Source organism: Bufo bufo, chromosome 1, assembly GCF_905171765.1.
Source record: "Bufo bufo chromosome 1, aBufBuf1.1, whole genome shotgun sequence".
Taxonomy (NCBI): Eukaryota; Metazoa; Chordata; class Amphibia; order Anura; family Bufonidae; genus Bufo; species Bufo bufo.
This window is the reverse complement of record NC_053389.1, coordinates 644,830,491-644,856,531: the sequence shown is the minus strand read 5'-3', so window position 1 is coordinate 644,856,531 and position 26,041 is coordinate 644,830,491. Positions and strand designations below refer to the sequence as shown.

Here is a 26,041-nt window from a genome sequence, read left to right as displayed (position 1 = left end):
GTCCTTGTTTCCCTACCTATATGTAACACAAGGGGACATAAACCTGAAATAAAGTGCGTGTTGTCTTATTGTAGCACCACTTACTAGTTGTTTGTCCAGTCTACAGAGGTCTGTGACTAATTTTCTGGGGGAAAGAAATTTACCCGTCTTTCATATCAGCCTTGTGAACTGCAGTTTTTTGCCAGCAGCTATGTGGCTTTTTTTTTTGTAAGTTATTAATCATTATTATTTTTTAATTTATTTATATTTGTTTACTCTGCTTTAGTGTCGTGTTGTATTAATTGACTGCATCACTAAGGTTATTTTATCCTGTAAAGGCATTTGACACATGCAGTTGTTGTGCTCTTATAGTATTTTTTGCTGTATGCTTTTCTTCAGTGAGACCATTTTATGTGTCATTTTTACACAATATTCATCTAATACTGCAGAAATGGTTTAGAGGACATACTGTTATCCCTATATATAATGCATATTTGTAATATGTGCTTTTAGTTTTACAATTTGTTTTACACAGAACAGTACTAGGTCTAGTTGAACCTAGTTGCAAGGCCACATAATTGCTAGCTAGGACCAGGAGTAAAAACACAGAGAGATGAGGGAAGGTGTTCTGTACTAATAAAAGGCCTGAGCTGATACTAGACTTCCAGGCTGATAATTAGTACATTCCAGTGCTGGCCTGCAGGTGGCAGCACTGCATTGGAATATACTGAATCTGATGATTGTATGTTATAGTCACCCAAAAAGTAAAAAAAAAAAAGTTTTTTTTTTTACAGATATAAAAATAAAAAAAAATTCAAATCATCCCCTTTCCCTATTTATCCCATATGTTGAATGGCATAATAGGGAGGGGGGGGGGGGGAGAGACTCAAAATGGCCAATTCACAGTTTTTTCATTGTTTAACTTCACCAAAAAAAATTTAACTAAAAAGTGATCAGAAAGTCATACACGCCCCAAAATGAACCAATTGATACAAAAGAAAAAGGCAGCTCTCACCTGTTGTGAGCTCGGATACCAGCCTGGACACGCCTGTTTTTTTTTTAATTGAAGAAATTGATAGAAAATCCAGCTCTAACAACAGAAGTTACTTTATTTGCAGTGCGGTAAAAACTGCCATTGACTAATTCTTGCATCTGTGAGTTGGAAGTTTTTACAGAAATGCAAATAAAGTATCCTCTCCATCGATTTCTTCACACCCCAAAATGGTATCCTTGAAAAGTACAGATCGCCTCCCGAAAAAATGAGCTCTCGCACAGCTCTATAATCGTAAAAATAAAAAGGTTATGGGGTCAGAATATAGCGATGCTTGATCCAGCTTTCCACTACATTGTACGAAATAGTAGTAGCAAATGGTACCATAGAAAGTACATCTTGTCCCGCAAAAAACAAGCCCTCATTCAGCTATGTGAATGGGGAAAAAAAAAATAATGTTATGGCTCCTGGAAGGCTGGGAGTAAAAAACTAAATGGCGAGAACGAAAAATGCTCCAGGATTAAAGGGGTTAAAGGCCCCCCATAAATATTATGCTAAAGTTGGCCAAACAACCTAACGTGTATCAGGAGCTCCCAACTCTCCCCCGGACAGATGATGCAGAGAGAGAAAGGATTGGGATGTTGGAATTGGTGTCTGGCAGCGACTTTCCCTTCTGATTGAAAACACGGACAGGCTTCATACTGAGAGTGTATGGAGGAATCGGGAGATCTGTTAGCCTACATGTAAAGAGTTATACTGAGTCTCTTCCCATAAACGATGTATCAGTCTGCTCAGCTCCTCCTGCTCTAGAACATGCTGCCTGTAGCCCAGACGCCATATTTAACATGACCAGTTCCTTTAAATGCAGCTGTCATGTGACAGTTTTGTTTTCAAAAAGTTGTGGTAATTAGTGTTTTTTATTTTTCTGTTTGAAGCTTTTTGACTATGTATACTTTAAATGTAATCGTGTCAGTTCAATAACCCATGAAGAGTTCCTTTTCTTCATGTCTGCCGTCTAGATCATCTCCAAATCCTTGTGACATTAGAAGGAATCACATGGTTGTAGGACTCTGTCTCCCAACTGTAGTAGTGTGGTGACGGTGCTTGTCCCAGCCAGATGGTGGTGGTGCTGTACTGCCGGATGCTACAAGCTCCGTCATTTCATTAACAAAAGAGCAGAACCCCCTAAATCTAATATCTGTGCACAAAATGTGCTCTGGCTCTCTCCGCCAGCTTTGATGTGATGAAGCAGTGTTTTCATTCTGACTGCTTTCTTCAAGGAATTTCCACTACAGAAATCAGGGTGTGATCGGGGTTGAAAGAGATTACTGGATGTCACTGCCCTCCCCCTTTTTTCTGTGTGGGATGGTTCAGCCCTACTTTGCATAAGTTTCTCTTGAGCAGATCCATGTGTGGACTGGGTAAGCCTAGTACTGGCGGAATTACTGTTTGCTGGGTGGATGTATGCCTGGGACTGAAGCTGTGCACTTCCCTGAATCTGTTCCACATCAACATGTATTGTGCGTACCCTGTGGCTGGAGTGGGCAGCAATTCTTTGATGTACTACTACAATGGCAAGACGGTGAGAAGGCTTACATTTCCCTTTTTTTTTTTATTCATCTCGGCAGACTTAACCCTTTGCCTCGGGAGTATCATTTCATTGCTTTGTGTTGTGCTTATGTGTATTTGGTAGTGGGAGTTTTGTATGACTGTGATTAAGGTGTTTTCATTTTATTTAATTTTTTTACTCTACGTACTGAGTGTTGAAATACGTTGTATTTTGTATTTCATAATATGAACGTACTTTTTTTTTTTTCTATTGTGTGTATTTAGAAATGTTTTTTTTTTTGTTTTAGTTTTTTTTTACTTTTGTGTCATTGTGAAAAGTTGGGAAAAGTATACTGTAGCAAAAAAGCGTACAATTTCTGGGAATGATTAAGGAAGCGTCTCTCCCCAGCCTGTACGATTCCTGTTTCCTGTTTAGACGTTGAGGTTCGCTGCCTGGCTTGTAATGTTATTCCATCTGCTTCTAATCGGCTCAGCCTTCTGACCACGATGACAATGAGCCGCTTCTTTCTGAAATTCACTGGTTCCTTCAGAAATATGTGAAACATCTTTTTGTTTTTGTGATGATGCCTTAGTTGTCGATTTCTTGTCATAGACTTGTAACATGTGTTCGTGTAGTTACAGCAAGTGGTGGACAAGCTGAACTTTTTCTTTTTAAGACTTTAGTGTTAACCCTAAGCGGCTGTTCTTTATTTTTAATGGAGACATTGCCATGTTTATTGAGTGAGTGAAATCACTGGATATGTTTTGTGTTCGTACAGTACAAGAAAAATCGATCTTTCTGGGTTTGTGGTTTAATCAGTGTTGTAGAAGTATTACAACTCAATCTCTTCTTTGTTCTCTGTGGACACGACGTATAAAAATGGGGAAAAGCTTTGATCTCAAAGTATTTCCAGACTTCTGAGAGTCTGGTCCTGTAGAAAAATACCTCCCTTGAAAATTTGTACCATGTGTTTGCCATTGGTGAGCAGTTAATGTATTTGCCTATAGATGCCTTGTACAGAGCACGTTCTGTAATATGCAGGCATGGGTCTGTGCAGGGACTGCTATTGGTGCTAGTCCTGCTTAAACAAGCTGATTATTAAAGTGGTCTGAACAAAAGCCTAATCTGTGCTGGGTAATGCTGCTTGTTAACACTTTGCTGGCTGGAGGTTTGTAGTATTTAATGCAGAAATGGATGAAACGCAGTAGGCTTTAATGACTCTGTCCCAGAAGTCCATCTTTTTTTCTTTTTTTTATTAATGTTGTATTTTCTGATAGTTCCTTGTCAGTAGTATGTTATCATTGCCTTATTCCGGCGGAGTCCTAAGGCAAGCTTGTGGTAGGCGGTGCGATAATGAAAAATACATCAGGCTCCACAAGTTTTACACGGAGTGTTCTAGAAGAGCTCCTGACTAGACATTATCTGGACCCAGTAGTGTTCTCAGGTTACATTGCCACGGTATGAAGGCCTGTTCTATGCATACAGGAACATTAAAAGCCCCTTGTCCTTACTGGCTAGAGTAGAAAGCCAACATGACACCAGCCCTGCTGGATGTAGGTCTGTGTTTGTACTACAAATACTTGTGCTAATCTGTGCATTTTATCTCCTTTCAGTCCTGCAGGCTTTACTTAATGGTCATTTCCTAAGGATAACACCCCCTCCCGTCTACTGCCCTATTTACATTCTAGTTGCACATTGCTTTAGGGTGGGAAAATTAGTCCTTTTTTTTTTCTGGTTAAAAGCCCTAATCTCCAGTGATTAAAATGGATATGTAATTTTGTTATCCAGTAGTTGAGGAACAGTATCTTTACTATTATACTATAAGTGTAGTCTACTTTATCATAGTTTTTTTTCCCCACTTTGTCATAGCCTTTATTCTTGCAAAATCAGAAAAACGTTGTGAAAACAAAGTATTTACTCCGTCAATTTGCCGTTTCTCAAAATCGAAATGTGTATGTAGATACCATTAGATATGATCACATGTAAGGATTAGCGGAGATCACACGCTTTTTTTGTTCCCCAGTTAATTTCTTTCACACATGTTCTTATTTTAAACCCTTTCACAGACACAACTGAATGAACGTAACAAGTCCCACGCCAGGGTGTAAGAAACAGATGCTAACCTGCAGACGCTCACAGGGGCACTTTTACATAACTTTGCCAGATACAACATTTAATTCATTTCCCCTTTGTATGCCTAGAACTGATGACATTTCCCAATAAAACAGCAATATAGTGTCACATCCGTTACCAGCTTTGTGTCTCATGACAAACATAAAATGAATGAATTTCAGCCTATTGTGCCACTTGGTAAACATATATGTTAGTTTGTTTGGACCGTTGTGTATATTGTATTACTTTTTTATGACTTGCCCATGCCATGCAAGAAAGATTAGTACCTGAGACGACCTAAAGCTGCCATTTGGCAGTGCTCTGGGGTATACACAGATATCACACTCACCTGTTACATGTGGGGTACTTGTGGATATACTTTGAGGGACTACCCGAAGCAGAAGTCAATGGGAAAACTGCAACAAATGTGCAATGCTCTTGTCCAAGAAAAATGATTATTTTCTGTTACGAATGTAAGGGGTTCACTTGTTTGAACTAGGGAGATTGGATTTCTAAATTTCTCTTCACACAGTGACTTTTTCATCGGCATTATTCACATCTCTTACTAGGCCCTATGACTTGCATGGCTTTTCTTGTAGGCTTCATTATAAAATGTTTCTTATTTCTGATAGAAAATGATTTAAGGCGGTACAGAAAATGTAAAATCTAAGAGGGACGAAGACAACAGTTAAGATAGGCATCTGTTAAAATTGGCCAGTTGCTGGCTTTTATGTGTATCTGCAGTGTAGATGGTGCCTCTTGATATGGGACATTTACAGACAGGGCCTCCAAAGCACCACTGCTCTATTTATGACTGCCATGATCAATCCATTGATGGAGATAGTGTATGCCCATAGATCACTTGACTTTCCCAGTCTAGGTTATGCAAAGCAAGGAGAACAATCTGTGAGCCCTCCGTTAAATAAAAACCGTATTCGCAGGTGATTAGATGGCACCGGCATCTGTTTTCCATTTGCAGGCATTTCTTTTTCTAGCTAATTTTTTGTGAACATTTTTCCCCTTCTGAGTTATATTTCTCCACATCTGGTTTTAATGAAGTCCCCACAACCACATCACTTCATTTTTTTTCACCGTTGTAGCTCTTTGATGTGAAATATTGTGGCTGGCACAAATGGCGCTACATAATATGGTGGGGTTTTTTTTGTTTTTTTTTATGTGTAAACTTTTGGCATAGCTGCAGTAAAATTGTATTCATTCAAGTGAGCACAGGTATTTCGACCAAATAAAGATTTGTACCCAGTTTGTCGATTCCAGCTAAATAAACATATCAAGCTGTTTATCATTAGAAAAACTTGTATATTTTCTAGTATTAGTAGGTCTTGAGAGATGATCCTGATCATTCGACTCTAACTTAAACGTTTGTGGTCGCATATATATTTTTTTAGTTCCTGATTCTGTTTTGGAGTTCCTACAGACAAATTTGGTCTGACTTTTTTTTTTTTTTAACCACTAAAATAAGCCATAGAAAAATCACTTCCCCAAAATAAACATATGGTCGAGTTCGCTCCATTCTGGGCCTCCCTAACAGATTCCGTTAAGGTGTTTGTTAACTTACAGAGAAATCTGTTTTGTAAAAAATGACATGGACCCAAAAAGGCAACAAGAAATACAAAAATATGCTCCTATGTCCAGATATTCATGGGATATTGTTAGAATAGTGCCACCTGCTGTTTCTATTGAGCAGGTTTTCTCTGTCCACCTCAGCAATTACTATAAACCTGTCTCCCCCTCTTATCACTTGCTCAGCATTTGTTCTGACACGCACAGAAACACGCTGTGGCTTCAGAAGCTGCCGGCTCACCACACCAGGGATCCTTTCTCCTACATGACGGAATAAGGGTCCATTCACACGTCCGTAGCGTGTTTTACAGATCTGCAAAACATGGACACCGGCAATGTGCGTTCTGCATTTTGCGGACCGCACATCGCCAGCACTAATAGAATAGGACATGTTCTATTTTTTTCGGGAACGGAATTGTGGAGAAGTTCCGTATCCGGGCCGCACATCGTGCGGCCCTATAGAAATGAATGGGTCCGCAATTCCATTCCGCAAAATGTGGAACAAAATTGCGGACGTGTGAATGGACCCTAAGACTGAGCATGTGCGTCCAGCTTGGTACATTTACTGAGGTGGACGCTGAAAGGCTGTTTATTAGAAACAACAGTTGGAGCTGTTCTAACTTTATTCCTGGGATATCTGGGGATATCAGCATATATTTTTTTATTGAACTACTGGTTTTGGCTTAAACCCAACATTTCTTTTACCTTTTTAAACGAAATCAATCTGTTCTCCTGATATTGTTGACCTCATTTATCATAACGATCTTCGAGAAAATATGCTGGCTGCGTATAGCAACCAAACACTGTTCATCATTCACTATTCTAACCTATTTTACAAGAAGAAAGCTTAACTGGTGGTTGTTGGCAACATGGACAATTTTCCCCTGAAATCTAGAGAACCTTTGTGGACACTCATGTAAAGAGACATATGCCTAAAGGTGTTGTGCAACTCTTAAATGTTATTGTAATATACCGGTAGTTCAGCATGAAAAACCAGTTACTTTTTCAGTTTGCTTTCTGATACAAAAGCATTTCAGTTGTGAGAGATTCCTTTTACTTAAACATGATGGCGCCCCTGATGTTTAACCGGTGTAATAATGTGCAAGTCCACCTACAGGGCTAGGTCAGCAGGTCTCACATGCTCACTTCCAGTTAGCGGTCACCAGCTGTATCTACTGTTAGGTGCTGTAGCTCCAGCAAAGTAACTGATCCGTCTCCCATTGACTTTCAATTGAGTTCATGACGGATCCGTCTTGGCTATGTTACAGATGATACAAACGGATCCGTCATGTATCTGCGCAGACGGATCCGTTCAGAAAGTACAACCGTCTGCATCCGTTTAGAATGGATCTGTTAGTAATATCTGTAACATAGCCTAGACGGATCCGTCTTGAACACCATTGAAAGTCAATGGAGGACGGATCATTTTTCTATTGTCATTTTGTGTCAGTGAAAACGGATCCGTCCCCATTGACTTACATGGTCTGTCAGGACAGATCCGTTTGGCTCGGTTTCGTCAGACGGACACCAAAACGGTGCAAGCAGGGTTTTGGTGTCCGCCTCCAAAGCGGAATGGAGACAGAACGGAGGCAAACTGATGCATTCTGAGCAGAACCTTTTCTTTTCAGAATGCATTAGGGCAAAACTGATCCGTTTTGGACCGCTTGTAAGAGCCCTGAACGGATCTCACAAACGGAAAGCCAAAACGCCATTGTAAAAGTAGCCTAATGCAAACTGATCCGTTCATGACGGATTCATGCGGTTGTATTATTATAACGGATCAGTTTTTGCAGATCCTTGACGGATCCGCCCAAAACGCGAGTGTGAAAGTAGCCTTAGAAAGAGCTATAGCAGAAAGGACACACCACGTGAGCTGCCTTAGGCCTCTTTCACACGGGCGTCCCGAATTTGCTCCGAATGTGTTGCCTGTGCATTGTGGGAAACCCACTCAAGTAGGCACGCAATTGCAGTCAGTTTTGACTGAGATTGGGTTCCGATGTTCAGTTTTTTCCACGCAAGTGCAATGTGTTTTGCACGCACGTGAATAAAAACTGAATGTGGTACCCAGACCCGAACCGCTGCTTCTTCTTTCAGGGCCTGCCAAAGGACCTTTGATGACGTAATCGCGCTCACCACGTAGTGAGCACGATGACGTCATCGCAGGTCATAAAAGAAGAAGCAAGAAGACTATGTCGGCTGCGCAATCAATTGGATGAGGCAAGTACATATTTTTATTTTTTTTAACCCCTCAATCCACATTTTACTTAGCATTCTTAATACAGAATGCTATTATTTTCCTTTATAACCATGGTATAAGGGGAAATAATACAGTGAATACACTTTAATGGGGTCCGGGGTTGCTTTCATCCCTATCATCTCCTAGCAACCATGCGTGAAAATCGCACCACATCCGCACTTGCTTGCGGATGCTTTCAATTTTCACGCAGACCCATTCACTTCTATGGGGCCTGCGTTGCGTGAAAAACGCAGAATACAGAACATGCTGCGATATTCATGCAACGCACAAGTGATGCGTGAAAATCACCGCTCATCTGAACAGCCCCATTGAAGTGAATTGGTCAGGATTCAGTGCGGGTGCAATGCGTTCACCTCACGCATTGCACCCGCGCGGAATCCTTGCCCGTGTGAAAAGGGGCCTTAAAAAAGAAAGGGAGAAAACTCAGCAGGTGGGCATCATAAAGTTGATGCTATGGGCCTTTTTGGTCATAGGATACTCTGTAGGACTTGAATTTACCAAAAGAAACACATTTACAAAATCTTTAAAAATAAAAATGACCCCCAAAAACGGCTGTAAAAGACAAACAAAAAAGAAGCAAAATACACTTTTTATTATTTTTTTTAAACAGTAGTTTAGAGGGAATGTCCCTTTCAATTCTTTCTGCCAGTTAAAACAAGATAATGACACATGTCCTTTTATCCTAATCTATTTTTCCCCGAACATAATTATGGGGCTGCCATCTTCCCTGAGCTGTTGTTAACAGCATTTAGAGATGAGCTTTACAGCAGCCACATGGGCCATAGACACAGTGGTCAGGAGGGGGTCTCATTGACTTTGATGGGAGATTGTTCTAGGCATGGTCTGTGGCCTGTGCAGACGGCAGCAGGGAGCTGATAAGCTGTCACAATCACATATTGTGAATGGTGGATCCTGTTGGATTTTATTCAGCGGTTAAATCTGTCATTCTAATCCTGCCTGTGATGATAATGAGATGACTGCTGAAAGGTGATCTGTACAGACCAAGAAGTTGTGCCCATTATTAGATTTGGTTGCCAGTGTGAAAACTGTAAAATATTAGTATTTTTTAAATATATATAGTGACATGGAAAATTCAAAAATAATATAATCACCAAAAGTCTTTTAAATTTGGTTAACATAAAAGCTTGATTTGAACAATAGATTATTTTTTGATGACACACTCCCTTTAAGGACACTGAATATAATTTGTGTAAAGATGAATGTTTACAGTATTACAACGGTCTGATGTACTATGAATCGTTTTGTTCACGTTTGGCCATGCATGATCCAGCGTTTCATTGATTGTTGTGCAGTAGAAGATAATTTCCCCTATTGAAAGCTCTCGATAACTTGTAAAGATGTTTTGACTTGTTGCATAGTCTGTGCATAGTGATCAAACCATTCCGTGTTCTCATAGGCGAGATCTGGTATCTGACCATATATAACCACTGTGTTACCGGATTTTAATATGATTGTAGTTGCATCAACCATAACAATCCAGAAAAACTCTGAAATGTCACCTGCACGGCTAAGGCTACTTTCACACTAGCGTTCGGGGCTCCGCTTGTGAGTTCCGTTTGAAGGCTCTCACAAGCGGCCCCGAACGGATCCGTCCAGCCCTAATGCATTCTGAATGGATGCGGATAAATGTGGAAATCTAGGTGCTTGCTGTGAAACGATTACCTTCAGATAAATTGAAGTGATTTTCTGCAACAAATCTACCCATATGCACCTGGGAGTTTTTTTTGTTTTTTTTTCCTCATGTGAAAAATCTTTTGCAGAAGTCCAAGGCTGACCCTAACATCTCTGCAGCAGATTTGCAGTTGTGCATGTCGCCAGTAGAGCTAATGCACATGTGCCTACCCACTGTAGTTTCCAGGTGGAATCTGCATGCAAACTTCACCAGAAAAATATGTCACTCTTATTTTCCACTGATATCCATGGGTATTATAGGTGGATTTCAGCCAGTCCTTATGGAAAATCCACCATGTGAACATACTCTTATAGCAAACCATTGAAAAATCTACATACACAACATTTGGGGAGTTTGTGTTTTCCTGTTTTTTTACCTCCAAAATTCAGCGTGTTAAGGATGTCTGTGTTTTTCTGCCATTTTTTTCGTAGGCTTCTATGCAGGCATTAAAATACATAAAAATAGCACAAAAAAAAACTATATGAAAAATGCTTGAAACCCATGTTTTTTTTTTCTACAACCGTTTAAAAACACTGAATATTACTGTAATATTGTAGCCAAGATGGCGGTCTTAGCCAACTGTTATCTAATGTCTGGGCTCACAAAGTCCTAGAACCAGTCATGCCCATGAACACATTTCAGGGCTGGAGGTATGACGGTGGCTGGTTTTGGTTTTTTTCATTAGGTTTGTACTACTTGTATATAGTGGCTATTTCTACAGCTCCTACTAACATTCACAATGCGTTTTCTCCACATTATTTCTAATGTAATCAACTAATGAAAGGCTTCTATTGTCAGCCAAATCCCCCCTAGTATGAAGTGTATGGGGCTCTTCTGAATCTCCCCCAACATAATCTGTCTGTGAAAAGGATTGGGCGCTTTAAATTTGAATGCCCGACCCATTTTTGAGGCAAAAAGATTGTTGAGGCAAAAAGGCATTGTATCTTCTACTTTATCACATATACTTGTATTTACTATACTGTTTTACTATACAGCTGTGTGTGAAATGAAATTCTTTGAGACAGTCTGCTACCTGCTGTTCTTTTTATAATTTTACGATGATTTTTTTTCCCCCCTCAGGTCTATGCACCCTCTCCAGGATCAGATGATTTCAATAGGGAGTCTCCAAGCTACCCATCCCCAAAACCACCCAGCAGTATGTTCGCTAGCACTTTCTTTATGCCAGGTTTGTAGTATAAAATTGATGGTCTCAATTTGTCTATAACGCCGTACCAAAGCTTTCTCCCGATGGATAAACCGAAGGCAACTTGTGTATAAATTATATATCTGTACACTTTTTGCCTTTTAGAACCTCAGTTCGTACAGCATGTTATTTTTTTTTCATGTTTGTTTGTTTTTGTTTACTTTAAAATCAAACGAAAATGCTATTGCTTATTGAGGTAAACATTTTAGCACTGTCCAACCACAAATAATTGCGTTGGTAGTGTTTATATGGTTTGTTGGTGAAGTTGTTTTTTTATTTTATAGTCACATTCCTGTTAACATAGTAACATAGTACATAAGGCCGAAAAAAGACATTTGTCCATCCAGTTCGGCCTGTTATCCTGCAAGTTGGTCCAGAGGAAGGCAAAAAAAAACTGTGAGGTAGAAGCCAATTTTCCCCACTTTTGGCCGAATGCACACGGCCGTGTTCCGCGGCCGAGAGCGGTCTGTGGTATGCCGGGCTGGATTCCTGTTCAGAGCAGGAGCGCATTAATTAGATCTCCCCTCAGTCGTCTTTTTTCTAAAGTGAATAACCCTAATTTTGATAATCTTTCAGGGTACTGTAGTTGCCCCATTCCAGTTATTACTTTAGTTGCCCTCCTCTGGACCTTCTCCAGCTCTGCTATGTCTGCCTTGTTCACAGGAGCCCAGAACTGTACACAATATTCCATGTGTGGTCTGACTAGTGATTTGTAAAGGGGTAGGACTATGTTCTTATCACGGGCATCTATGCCCCTTTTGATGCAACCCATTATCTTATTGGCCTTGGCAGCAGCTGCCTGACACTGGTTTTTGCAGCTTAGTTTGCTGTTTATTAAAATTCCTAGATCCTTTTCCATGTCAGTGTTACCGAGTGTTTTACCATTTAGTATGTACGGGTGACTTGCATTATTCCTTCCCATGTGCATAACTTTACATTTGTCAGTGTTAAACCTCATCTGCCACTTATCTGCCCAAGCCTCCAATCTATCCAGATCCATCTGTAGCAGTATTGTCCTCTTCAGTGTAAAATTACTTTACACAGTTTAGTGTCATCTACGAAAATTGATACTTTACTATGCAAGCCTTCTACAAGATCATTAATAAATATATTGAAGAGAATAGGGCCCAATACTGACCCCTGAGGTACCCCACTAGTGACAGTGACCCAATCTGAGTGTGTACCATTAATAACTAGGGATCGACCGATTATCGGTTTGGCCGATATTATCGGCCGATATTGAGGATTTTGAACGTTATCGGTATCGGCATCAATTTTGCCGATATACCGATAACGTATTGGGAACACAGAACGCGCTGCTCTCAGCGCTCTCTGTGTTCCCTCCGCAGCACAGGGGAGAAGGAAGCCGTGTCTCCTCCCCCTGTGCTGCTGCTGCCGCTGCCGCCAATGAGGGGATAGAACATAAGAGGAGGGGAGGGGCTGTGGCCGCTGCGCCACCAATGAAGATAAGCCTTTCATTCATTCATATACAGGAGGCGGGAGCTGGCTGCAGAATCACATAGCCGGCTCCCGACCTCTATGAGCGACAGCTGCGATCCGCGGTAGTTAACTCCTCAGGTGCCGCGGATCGCAGCTACCACTGATAGAGGTCGGGAGCCGGCTATGTGATTCTGCAGCCAGCTCCCGCCTCCTGTATATGAATGATCGAGAGACTTATCTTCATTGGTGGCGCAGTGCGCCCCCCCAAGCCCCCCAGTATTAATCATTGGTGGCGCAGTGCGCCCCCCACCCCCATCCCAATCCCGGCCAATAGTAAAAACATTGGTGGCGCAGTGCGCCCCCCCCCCAGTATTACTCATTGGTGGCAGTGACCACAGGATCCCCTCTCCCCTGCTCCTCCGATCGGAGCCCCAGCTGTGTAAGCCTGGGGCTCCGATCGGTTACCATGGCAGCCAGGACGCTATTGAAGCCCTGGCTGCTATGGTAAGCTCCATGCTGCTGTGTGCACTATGCACAGAGCAGCAGGGACAGTGTGAGATCCTATTCACCCTGAAAAAAAAATACACATTAACAATAAACAAAAAAAAATACACATTAACAATAAACATATTAATTTTCAGCAGATTTGTGTAGGAATTTTTTTTTTTCTCAAAAATGAAAATTCCTAGAATATCGGTATAAATTATCGGCTATCGGCCTGAAAGTTCACAAATTATCGGTATCGGCCCTAAAAAATCAATATCGGTCGATCCCTATTAATAACCACCCTCTGTTTTCTATCACTCAGCCAGTTACTTACCCACTTACAGACGTTTTCTCCCAGTCCGAGCATTCTCATTTTATATACTAACCTTTTATGTGGTACAGTGTCAAATGCTTTGGAGAAGTCCAGATATACGACATCCATTAATTCGCCGCTGTCAAGTCTAGAACTTACCTCCTTTGACATGACATGACCGATCCCTCATGAAGCCATGCTGATATGGCGTTATTTGCTTATTTTCATTGAGGTGCTCTAAGATAGCATATCTCAGAAAACCTTCAAACAGTTTACCCACAACAGATGTTAAACTTACCGGCCTATAGTTTCCAGGCTCTGTTTTTGGACCCTTTTTGAATATTGGCACCACATTTGCTATGCGCCAATCCTGTGGGACATTCCCTGTCAGTATAGAGTCCGCAAATATCAGAAATAAGGGTCTGGCTATGACATTACTTAATTCCTTTAGGATACGGGGGGGTTTGCCATCCGGTCCTGGCGATTTGTCTATTTTAATCTTTTTAAGTCGCTGATGTACTTCTTCCTGGGTCAGACAGGACACTTTTAATGGGGAATGTACTTTTATTTTCCTCAGTGAATACATTGGAGAAAAAAATATTTAACAGATTTGCTTTCTCCTCGTCGCTCCCCCCTGCGACTCCCCCCTCATTACTCTTTAAAGGGCCGACACCTTCAGATTTATACTTTTTAACATTTATATAATTGAAGAACATTTTAGGGTTAGTTTTACTCTCTTTGGCAATTAATCTCTCGGTCTCTAGTTTGGCCGCTTTTATTTGTTTTTTACATGTTCTATTTTTTTCCTTATAGTTTTTCAGTGCTTCCGTGCTACCCTCCTGTTTTAGTGATTTATATGCTTTCTTTTTGTCATTTATTGCATTCTTTACAGTTCTATTTATCCATGTTCATTATTTTTTTTATTTTTTTTATATATATATTTGCTTTTTATATGACTTACCACAGGAAAATAGTTTCTCACATGGTGACCTAATAGCCATTTATAATAATAGTGGGAACAGTGTGTACTGTATACTATGTCATGAATACCTTACTTCTTGGATTTCCAACTGCTGACCGCTCAGTAGACCTAATTTCTCTTTTTGACCTCTCATACTTATTTTATTTTTGTACACCTGCATTTCTGTTTCACATTTGTAATAATCTTTCTGTATAGATGGCAGCCATAACTCAACGGAGGTATGGAATTCCTCGAATGGAATTGGCCAGCCGGGCTATGGTGGAATGATGGGCAGCTCATCTACTCACATGCCACAGACAAACAATTATGGCAGTGTACATGACCGCTTGGTAAGAGGAATTAAAAATTGGAATGACTTTTCTTATGAATGATGCCTAAATTATTGAGGTTTATAGTGAGTATTTAAGATAATTATGTTAGAGCTTTACAACCAATAATTTGTATTGATAATTTTTAAATGAACTATTGTCTCCTCCCTTCAGAATTATCCACCACATCCGGTTTCACCAACAGACATAAATGCCAGTCTTCCACCAATGTCCAGCTTCCATCGAGGTGGCACCACTAGTGCCTCCTATGTTGCTTCTTCCCACACCCCACCCATCAATGGATCAGACAATCTATTGGGTTAGTTTTCATTTGTAAAATAATTCCTTTTCTGTAGTGACTAATTTTCTCATGCATTGTTCATCATCGAAAATGAATGCATTAGAAAAAAATGTATTTGCTACACACTAGGCTTATATTAACAGTCTTCTTATATTTCTTTTATTTTTCTCTGGTGTGTGTTTCTAGGCACAGGAAGCAGAGGTAATGCAGCAGGCGGAAGCTCACAGACCGGGGATGCACTTGGAAAAGCTCTGGCATCTGTGAGTATTTGTGTATTTCGTGGACGATTATATAAGACAATAAAATAAAGGCTATTCTGGCATTTTCATTATAAGTTGGTTTGGGTGTTGCTTTTATGACACACTACGTAAGCGAAACATTTTTGCCATTTATAATGCAAGCTTCTGGAAGTATCTGTGCAATTCTGTATTTTCTCAGTTCATTAAATGATGCATGACCTTCTAAAGGAAGCAGCTGTCTGTCCTGCGAGTATCACTTTTCCCATGGAATGCAGCCTGGGAGTTGTTAAATGAAAGCTCCGCTCATGGGGTTTCTTGCACATTAATGCTGGATGTATTCATAACTCAAGTGTGTGTAACATTTTAAGATCCATTTCTGGACTGTCCGAAAGCACAGACTATTTCACGTTTGAAAGTTTTCAGTATGAACACAAAATAACATAATGAGGAAGGTTTAGCTGTGTAGTTACCACAGTTTTCTATCCTAAATGCAGTGAATATTTCTGCCGGACACCATATTTGCAAAGTCTTTGTGGCACAAATACATAATAGGGTAGATGTACTAATCAACATGCAATAGAGTTCTGGCCTAATTTGTGGCATAAAATCAGCATCCATACTTTGAACCAGATTTATTACGTTTAGTTTTTTTTTCACTACAGGGGGGTGCCCCATAACGAGAGGTGCGGCCAACGGGAATGGGTGAGACCTAAAGTGTCCCTGCACCTTAAAAGAACTTTTGATATGTCATAACGACACATCCAAGTTTTTGATTGGTAGGGGTCTTAGTGCTGAGACAAACTGAGAATAAAGAAGCACTCGCACTCAAGCACTCACTCTTTTCTTCATGAGACGGACTGGAGACAGGCTATCCTTTGAGCCTGTCCTCAGCAGTGAGGAGAGCACTCTATGACTGCTTTTTTCTCCTCTTTCAAGAGATCAGTGGGGGTCTCAGCACACAGACCCCAGTGATCGAAACCTTTTAATATGTTGCTAGGACATAAAAAGTTTTTTGAAAGTACAGGTACACCTTAGGTGGCGACAATGTGACAAAATTTTGGTGCAAACTCCTGGGTTAAAGTAAGCCAGAACACGATGGACGACGCAGGAGCTGTTTGACTGTGTAGTGGTAGTGGAAACAATAGCTGCAGCAGTCCAGTATGTGATTCGATTGGTAGGCAGACAGTGCATTGGGACCTATGGTATATAACCAGAACTTACTATCAGCACGTCTATTCATTGCAATCAGGTGGACCAATGAACAGGTGGTGTACACGTAGACTGGAAAGCCTAAAGGTAACATAGTATATAAGGCCGAAAAAAGACATCTGTCCATCCAGTTCGGCCTGTTATCCTGCAAGTTGATCCAGAGAAAGGCAAAAAAAAATTCCCCACTTAAGGGGAAAAAAAATTCCTTCCCGACTCCAATCAGGCAATCACATTAACTCCCTGGATCAATGACCCCTCTCTAGTAGCTATAGCCTGTAATATTATTACACTCCAGAAATACATCCAGGCCCCTCTTGAACTCTTTTAGTGAACTCACCATCACCACCTCCTCAGGCAGAAAGTTCCATAGTCTCACTGCTCTTACCGTAAAGAATCCTTTTCTATGTTTGTGTAGAAACCTTTCCTCCAGACGCAGAGGATGTCCCCTCGTCACAGTCCTGGGGATAAATAGATGATGGGAGAGATCTCTGTACTGACCCCTGATATATTTATACATAGTAAATAGATCTCCCCTCAGTCGTCTTTTTTCTAAAGTGAATAACCCTAATTTTGATAATCTTTCAGGGTACTGTAATTCCCTCATTCCCGTTATTACTTTAGTTGCCCTCCTCTGAACCCTCTCCAGCTCTGCTATGTCTGCCTTGTTCACAGGAGCCCAGAACTGTACACAGTGAGCGAGATTTCTCATCCAGCATCAGTCACTGTGATAATTCTGGCATGATTTAAACTGTCCAGTCTATGCATACTCTAAGGGTCCATTCACACGTCTGCAATTTCGTTCCGCACTTCCGGGTCAGCAATTCCTTTCCCGAAAAAAATAGAACATGTCCTATTCTTGTCCGCAATTGCGGACAAGAATAGGCATATTCTATAGTGTTGGCAATGTGCGGTCCGCAAAATGCAGAACGCACATTGCCGCTGTCCGTGTTTTGCGGATCCGCAAAACACGTTGGAGACGTGTGAATGGACCCTTACAGATGGTATTAGATGTGTCTGTGTCCTACACAGTACATAGGTTATTACAGCAAACTGCTTACTAGTATTATCCAGACAATGAAGCATTCCTGTCCTGTACTGCTGCCCATCCCCCCCAGTTTGTAGAGTTGTAGAAACAATCCCAAATTCATGGTAATAAAGAGGCGTAGATGTGTAATCTATGTGCTGGGTGGGCTCTGGTTGTCATGGTGACGTGATTTTGTCATCCTGTGTTGCAGCAAGGCAGGGAGCAGCCAGGTCATTCCATAAATCACTGCTGTCATTTCCAATGGAGATGCATTCCATCTGCTCTATGAATGCCATAGTCTCCTTCACATCCCTGCTTTATTTCTTGTTTACACCCCCTGCCCCCCACCCACCCCCGATTGTTGGGTGTTTTTTTTTTTCCTACTTGTCGATTTTATTCCACTTAGCTGCATGTCTTTTTTGGAGCGTAGCCTTCTGGGCTGGTTAGGAATGATGTGATTGATGAAACCTAAAGATAAGCGTGCCCTTATTTTGGCCTCATAATTATTACTTTCCCTAAAAATTAATGTATTTGATCCAAAACGCACTACACCCTCTGCTTGTTTTGCTGTGGAGCACATGTTTTCCGAGGGCCTTTCATGTGTAAAAGATCTGAAGATGAAGCATTTGTTCTTCAGTTTAGGTATTAAAGAGCATACCCAATACTATGTGATTAAACATGTAAGGCCAGATAATACATTTGCAAAGGTTCTTTTATTTTAGGTTTAAGCCTGGATAATTGTGGTCTTAATCTCAGGGTAGCCAAGAAAGAGAATTGTACATGAAAGTATTTACACAAAGTTCCCAAAGCCCTGTGGATTATGCATTAGTTTGGATAATGAACTAGTGTAGATAGAGAGGAAAGAAAATCTGGGTATTTGTGCCATTTCTAATGTGTTTCCCTGAACGGTTGCCAAATAATAACCCTTTAAGATTGCGCCCACGGAGGGTTATATGAAGGGAAGGAACATCTGGTTTATTTCATTGCCTAATGCCAAATCAAAACATTTAGGCTTTAATTTTGAGGAGATCAAACAGGAGCGCTATTTAACTTGGTCGATTATATCCGACGTCTCTGCGATACCTTATGCTGTAAGCATGCTCAAACTCATTCTCCTGTCTGAGTAATTAAGTGGCCAGTGGTTTCTAGCACAAAGAAAACTGGAATGCGGGGAAGTGAACTTTAAAATGCAATTCATGAATTAAGTTTCTTTGTAGCTTTGAGACTCTATATAATTACCATAAGAATGGGCAACTGAAATGTACACTGCAGTGTTTAAGAAATTGGACTAACAGCTCCCGGTCTGGCTCTGTGGGCTTTCCTTTGTGTCGCTATTGTCTCCGTCCTCTTTCATTAAGTTTGGGCATATTGGCACCCCGCTGACTCGGAATGGCCCATGACTGATAGGAGGAGGGCTCTTGTGTGTTGCTGGAAAATAAGGGATGTTACCATTACCAGACTTAGCAGAAGGTGTAAAGATCGTTTATATTGGTCATTTAATTGACATGGGCTGAGCACACAATGGAGTGTCCACATTTATTGTGAAGCCACGAAAAGACTCCCAAGCTGACTGATGAGTAACAGTTATCTGTATGCCATCCAAAGAGGGTATTGTGGTTCATATTATACAAGTGCTATTTATATGTGACGACTACACTGGTAATCACATAGTACAAATCCATACACAAGCTATGAACCTACTCTTTTGTGGCACGTGCGAGTATGCTTTTTTTCCTATTTGGAAAGGAGGCATCTTCTCAGTTAATTGTATCCCAATAGTCCAACTTGACCAAGACCTAAAGTAGTCTTTTTAAAGAGTTTCTGGACTGTTGCCAGCAGTTTCTCTAGTGAACGGCCGCTGTTGCTGCACATTTCACATACAGGAATCTTGTCTGTGCTTTTATCTGCACCTGACTATAGACAAGGAAGAGATTGGTTCAGTGGACCTCACCAAGGAAGTAGTTGTACTGCGGTTTTACATAATATGTAAAGAAAGTAAAAAAAGCAAAAAATAATACAAGTTGTTCACATCTTAAATTAGTTATTTGTGTAAATGGTGCAAGGCATACAGTTGTTTTAGAAGTCTGATGTAATACTATTATAACAAGTACCTACCTTCTGGTTTCTCCTAGATTTATTCCCCTGACCACACCAGCAGTAGTTTTCCATCAAATCCTTCAACCCCCGTTGGGTCTCCGTCTCCTCTTCCAGGTAAAGATTCAACTTATTACTGATACTATATATATGTTTTTGTGAATGTTTCTTCAAAGTGCTGGAAAGCAGGATATTATAACATAGTCTGAAAATGGGTGCTTGCAAGCTGTAAAATAGTTGTTGGCGGTGTTGACCTGTATTGTCTGATCATGCTTCCATGTATACAAGTGTTTGTGTCCCAAAACCTTTCTATTTAGTGTGGGTTTAGATTGGACTAGTCCCTTTTAGTTGACCAGCGCTACACGTCTATTAAGGGTTGGATTAAATTCCAAACACATTTTGAGCATGGGAAACGTCCATTTAGCCAAATACAATCAATATACAATAGTTCAGTACAAAGAATGTGAATGTTTTATTTCCTTGATTCTTAAAGGGATGGCCCATTTGGGGCATTTATGACATATCTATAGGGTTCTACCTCTGAGGCCCACTCCTGTCTCCAGAGTGGGCCCCCTGAAGCGAACAGAGAGCACGGCGGACTCACTATTTACTGCTATGTGTCTTTTAGGTTATTTCTGAAGTCCGATAGCATACTTATATTCTTTATAAAGTCAAAATTTATGAGTATCTTTTTGTCATATTCTGTATGTTGTTGTTCCTCTTCTCCCGGATTATTACATGGGGTATACAAGTATTTACTAAAGCAGGAGAGTGTCAGGTCGTCTTTAAAGCATTGCCATTCCTGCAGGTTATGCTGCTCATGGTGGGTATTCTTAATAATTCATAACTTGGGAGGCAGTACTGAATCTGATGAGTATGAGTAATGAACTGTGGGTGACTGGCTGCTCCCGCACTCCCACTTCAGCTGTCTAGTAAAATGTGAACAGCTGTTCTTCTCAGACAGGACACAGAAAGCCCCATTGACATTTTTTTCCATTGTATAAGGTAAAAGCCATCATTAACTTCAGGGGATGTAACATGACTCCTTCCTAATACACTAATAGCATTACTTGTATTCAAATGTGAAGATTTATGTTCTAATCAAATTATCCGAAGCAAATAGTTGTAATTAGGTTAAGAGTTCTATTCCATGTCATTTTGAGGCCTGTCAGCTTAGATTCATACTTGTGATCCTAGAATTGTTACTTAAAAACAAAATATGGCTTCAGTGTAAACGTTGTAGGTCACAATGTTCAATTTTAGCAGAATAGGCAGGTAACATTTTGTCTGTCATAAATATATCATAACATTTTCCACTTTTTTTGAATTACCGGTATTTGATTATCTGATGCTAAAAATCAGACTTTTATGTTTTATTTATAACATTTTTATTTTATTTTTTTGCTGCAAAAATGTGTTGTCCATATGTTGCATGGGAAATATTAAATTTGGAGTAACGATTTAAATCTGTGGATCTTTTCATTTTCTTATTAAGATTTAAACATAATATTTAATTGTTTCAACATCAACTCATCAATGATGATTGAGTCACTGTTCCCCTCAATGGAACATGTTGGGGGAGAGGGGGGATTTTGTGATGTCCTCATGGAAATGGTTAGTTCACACCAAGATTTTTCCCAGCACCAATGGTCAGTGACTTACCTCCTGACGGGAGTGAAGGGTTACTAAATCACAACATTTTTCTCCAGCATGTTGGCCAAAGTTGTCATTGGAAGATTAGGTGTATGCCCCCATCTCTGCTAACCAATTAATGTATTTTTAATTTATGCTTGGAATGTATCCGTAGTTTTATTTTGCTATTAAAAATGATTTAAGTTTTTTTTTCGAAGTGTATAAGTCCTCTGTATAGGTCGTCAGTATCCTACTAGTGAGGGGTGAGACACCCGGGACCCCTGCCAATCTGCTGTAGTGCCGTGGCCATCTCTAGCTTTTCCTAGGTCGCGTGACGCTGCTTTCATCGGTCACGTCGCCTAGGTGCCGCTCAGCCCCATTCACTTCTTAGTTCATACTTCACTTCATACCAAGCACAGCCGCTATACAGTGTCCGGTCCTGTGCTTGGTGAGCTGAGAGAAGGCTGCAGCGCTACTGTGAGCTGTGTGCCTTCCCAACCACCTGATCGGCGGGGTTGTTGGTGTTGGAACCCCATGATCCGATACTGATGACCTATCCAGAGGATAGGTCATCACTGAAAACCCCTTTAAACAGAACACAGGAATGTGATCAATGGAAAAGTTAGCAGCTCTTTTCACCCAACCTCTTCAGAGGTAATTTGTAAAATAAAGCCGCACTGCACATGCTTCCTAAGGGCAACTGTGCCACTTTTTAAGCTGATTTCTAGGCACTTGTTTGTCACTTGATCCCAAGTGATGGATTGAGTAATTTGGAAGATTCACCTGATGTGATGACTTAGAACTTGCAGACTTAGAGAATGGCTGAATGATGGGCAGCAGCAGCTGCTAAAATAAGCCTTGCCAACTGAGCTTCTGAATCAACATATCCGTGTAATGAGGAACAAGAGGGGTGTTTTCAGAGGCGACGGCACTTTACATTGCAGGGAACACAGAATTTATGTGCAGACATATGCAATGTGTGCGTGTTCCGATTTCCTTGCCATGCAAACTACAAGGAGACATCTAGCCATTGAGTGCGTGTAAAATTTGTTCTGGTCCTTTCCCTCAGTGGTGCTTACAGAAGATATCACAGATGTCTTGTCTTTGTGCACCATAATCACGTGTCTAATATAGATGATACTCATTTGTGGAAGGAATTGTAATAAACATATCCCTCCATACCCAGACACAGTAGTGATTGAAGAAAAGAACCCATGGGCCTTTACTTTGATGTGCTTTTCTGATTTTCAGTGGTATATCCATAATTTATTAATGTTGTTGCTGCATTATTCATTCGGTGAGGTTATGTGGAAAGTGAATTCTGAGCACATAAATCATTTATGGTGTCTTCCTCGCTGGTAGCAGATAGCGCTGATTTGGGAAACGTCAATGGCCTGTTCACAAGTATATTGGCTTAAATACTTCCTAAGTGGTTTGATTCTTTTCTTTGAGGCTTTACTAACAGTTAGTAACAAGAATACATGGCTGGCGAATGAGTTTTAAGAGCAGGTACATTATATACTTTAATCCTTACCTGAATTGGGCTTTTTACCTTTAATGGAGAATTGGCTGTGGTGTTCAGTCAACTATTTTTTCCACTTTTAGTAATAAGTTGGACCAGGGGTTTTTTGTCCTCTTTTTCATGTAATAATTTAGATCACATTTTATAACCACTTTTATGTTTGAGCCTGCAAGTGGCGTTATTTTCAACGTGTGTTGTCAACCCGTAATATCGGTGTCTTCTTTTCAGGTGCAAACCAGTGGTCTAGACAAGGAGGGCAAGCACCTTCTTCTCCCAACTATGAAAATACACTTCACTCCCTGGTAAGAGAAATTAGATTGTTATCATACACGCACTATGCTGTTCAAGTTCTTCCATTTTTCATAGCCGTCCATTCAGTGAGGAATTCATCCGTATGATGTTACAGATACATTCTTAGCAAGCAAATGGCCTGGTTTGGGTGAACAATATAAAACATATAGGGTGTGTCTCCCACCATCTGTTCCCTGGCCGTCAAAGCCTGTATTTGAGAGACAGCTGCTGCTAAATTACTGTTATGGGAGACCAGCAGCCTTCCATAAACCCGCAGCTAATTTGCAGCAAGGGGGCATGTTTTTGGTAGAGTGTGAGTTAATAGAATTGAAGGTGTTTTTGTAAAAGTTTAAAGTGAAAGAGAATCTGACCTGTGAAATGCCATCTAAGTGCCCTGCCATCACCCTATGCATTTCAAAATGAATGATTCATATCATTCATATCGTAACCTATATGCACCCAATACGTTTAGGCACCCCTACACCTACACCATATTTAATACTTCACCACTTTCACAATAATTTTCTTTCCTTTTCAATGTATTATTATTATTTTAAGCATTTGACAGAATAGATTATACGCCACTTAGTATTCACCTCCCAAGATTTTGTTCTGTTTGGTTAGAGAATTTGAACAGGGTAGAAGGTCTGCTTTAATGGGGGCTCAGCAGTCCTTGTCCTTACTATTTGTTTACAGTCCCTCTCACACCCCATAAAGATGATGGCGTCTGTAGAATATTGTATTTCTCTACCGACTTTTGCATTAACTTGACTAACATTTCAGTCAAATTCTCACTTCACTTTTTTCTTCCTCTACCCTTTAATCAGTCATAACTTTTGCTCTGCTTGTTGTTCTGTCTTCACTTTGCCAGAAAAATCGGGTTGAGCAGCAACTACACGAGCATTTGCAAGATGCTATGTCCTTCTTAAAAGATGTCTGTGAGGTAGTAGTATTTCTCTTTAGCTGGTGCCTTTTCTTTGTGCATTCCTTTCATAGTTTTCTTTTCCTAAGCTTTGCATGTTATAGATTTCTTTTCGACTAAACCAGATTTTCCAAGCATTTGTGTAGTGTTTTAGTAACTGCATGCATACTTGTGTACCTAAGTGTATGTGTAAGCAAAGCATTATATAACCATATGCAAAGATAAAGTTGCAACATGTGTGCATTTTAGTGCAGAACGGTCTTCCATCGTCATTGATAGAACTAAAATACAGTACACAATCGTATTTTAGGTCCGCATCCGATCTCCAGTTTCACATGCGAACCCATTAAAGGGGTAACCCCTATAATCCCCCCTCCCCCCTCTAAAAGCTTGGTTCCATCACACAGATTGTGCTTACCTCGCTCCCCGGGACCCACATCACTTCTGATGCCCGGACAGCCGCCAGTGCATCTCCCCGTTACGCGGATCAAAACATCCAGCAACAGTGGGGTGTAGGCTGCGGATGGAGGCGCAGCAAATAGCAGGCAGGCGTTTCGGCTGACCTTCGTCTGGGGGTGACGAAGGTCAGACGAAATGCGTGTCGGGGTTGGTGCCATCCCAGAGGAGACACATAATGGGTAAATAGACTCTTGGTTTTATATGTATTTGATATTCTTATGCAGTATGCACTTGCACTTTATTATTGTTTATGTATGTTATTGAGTCACCATTTGTGTCTCCTATGTGGATGTCTCCTTTTTCTCTGCACTTGTTTTTATATATAAATTGTCAATCATGAATTATGCCAATAAATTATATTTTATATTTCATGCGGTATGGTAAGTTTTAATAGGTATATGTATATGCTTTTGCCATAGTCATGTGTGGATTGCGTACTACATGGTGTTGATATATATGGGCGGTTGCTCTATTTTTTTGATGATTTTTTTGGCTTACACATTTTTTATTAATTTTAAGTGTATACTGTACCTGGCTTCCAGCTCAAAGCATTTGTGTTCAGAGCTGAAAGTGGGAAATGTATCAAGCCCTGCACTCTAGATTTCTGAAGAGTACAGCTTTGCCACTTTTGTCAAAAAATTGTGACATTTTGCATGTTTACTCCAGTTTTAGTTGGGTGTGAAAAGTGGGCATGGTTAGCCTGTTGAGCTGATTTAAAGGGGTTAGCCCATCTCGCACATTGGTGGCATATTACTAGGATATGCCACCAATGCCATATAGGTGCGGTTTCCACCAGTGTGTGAGATGGACCAGCCCCATTTGCAGTCTTACTCCAGTAATGAGGATAGATACTGTATGGTGTAACATCTCAAGACAGAGTAGGCTTAAAGATGCACCAAAGTTATCAAACATTGTGCAAAATTGTATTTATTTTGTGCAAATTACAGCAAATTCAAGAAATACTGACTTTAAAAAATTCTCAGGATTAATGTGTTAGATCATAAGAATTTATATAAATGTTACCACGTTTGTACAGTTACATTTACCACATACATTATTTAGTTAGGGAACTGTTTTAGATTCATACGGTGTGCCAAGAGCGTCCTTTTGGTATACTTTGGGGGCATCAGAATGCCTTTATTTTCAGCTGCAATGAAAAGCGTTGACATCTACGCTTCTCGATACACAGGCATCTTAAAAACTAGAGTTATCTATTTTCTGAATATTCATGCCTGCAGCCATCGTATGTCACATACATTGGGTTTTTTAAATTTGGGAGATTTTTCCTGTGTGTGTGCTGAAAGCAAACCAGAGCCTTATGTGGTTAAGAGTATGTTTGTTTGTTTTCCAAAAAGGAGCAAACCAGTACTGTTATTTTCACTTCTATATACATTTAATGATGATCCTGAACTTGGCTGTCATTTTAAGGTTATGAGAGGATATTTTTCACCTG

General features: G+C 40.4%; 1 protein-coding gene across 9 annotated transcripts in view; it reads left to right on the top strand.

Moving 5' to 3' along the window:
* The window catches only part of TCF12 (transcription factor 12), a 171,948-nt gene that overhangs the window by 133,626 nt on the left and 12,281 nt on the right, over positions 1-26,041 (top strand). For 5 of the 9 annotated variants that reach the window (XM_040413898.1, XM_040413902.1, XM_040413899.1 and 2 more), the window contains 7 exons: positions 11,243-11,348; positions 14,783-14,916; positions 15,070-15,214; positions 15,383-15,456; positions 19,801-19,879; positions 23,145-23,218; positions 24,079-24,150. In XM_040413898.1, the coding sequence (XP_040269832.1) occupies positions 11,243-11,348; positions 14,783-14,916; positions 15,070-15,214; positions 15,383-15,456; positions 19,801-19,879; positions 23,145-23,218; positions 24,079-24,150 (684 nt within the window). Of the gene's footprint in view, positions 1-2,285; positions 2,553-11,242; positions 11,349-14,782; positions 14,917-15,069; positions 15,215-15,382; positions 15,457-19,800; positions 19,880-23,144; positions 23,219-24,078; positions 24,151-26,041 lie in introns of those variants that run through there. The other 4 variants (XM_040413903.1, XM_040413901.1, XM_040413906.1 and 1 more) reach the window with 3 other exon arrangements.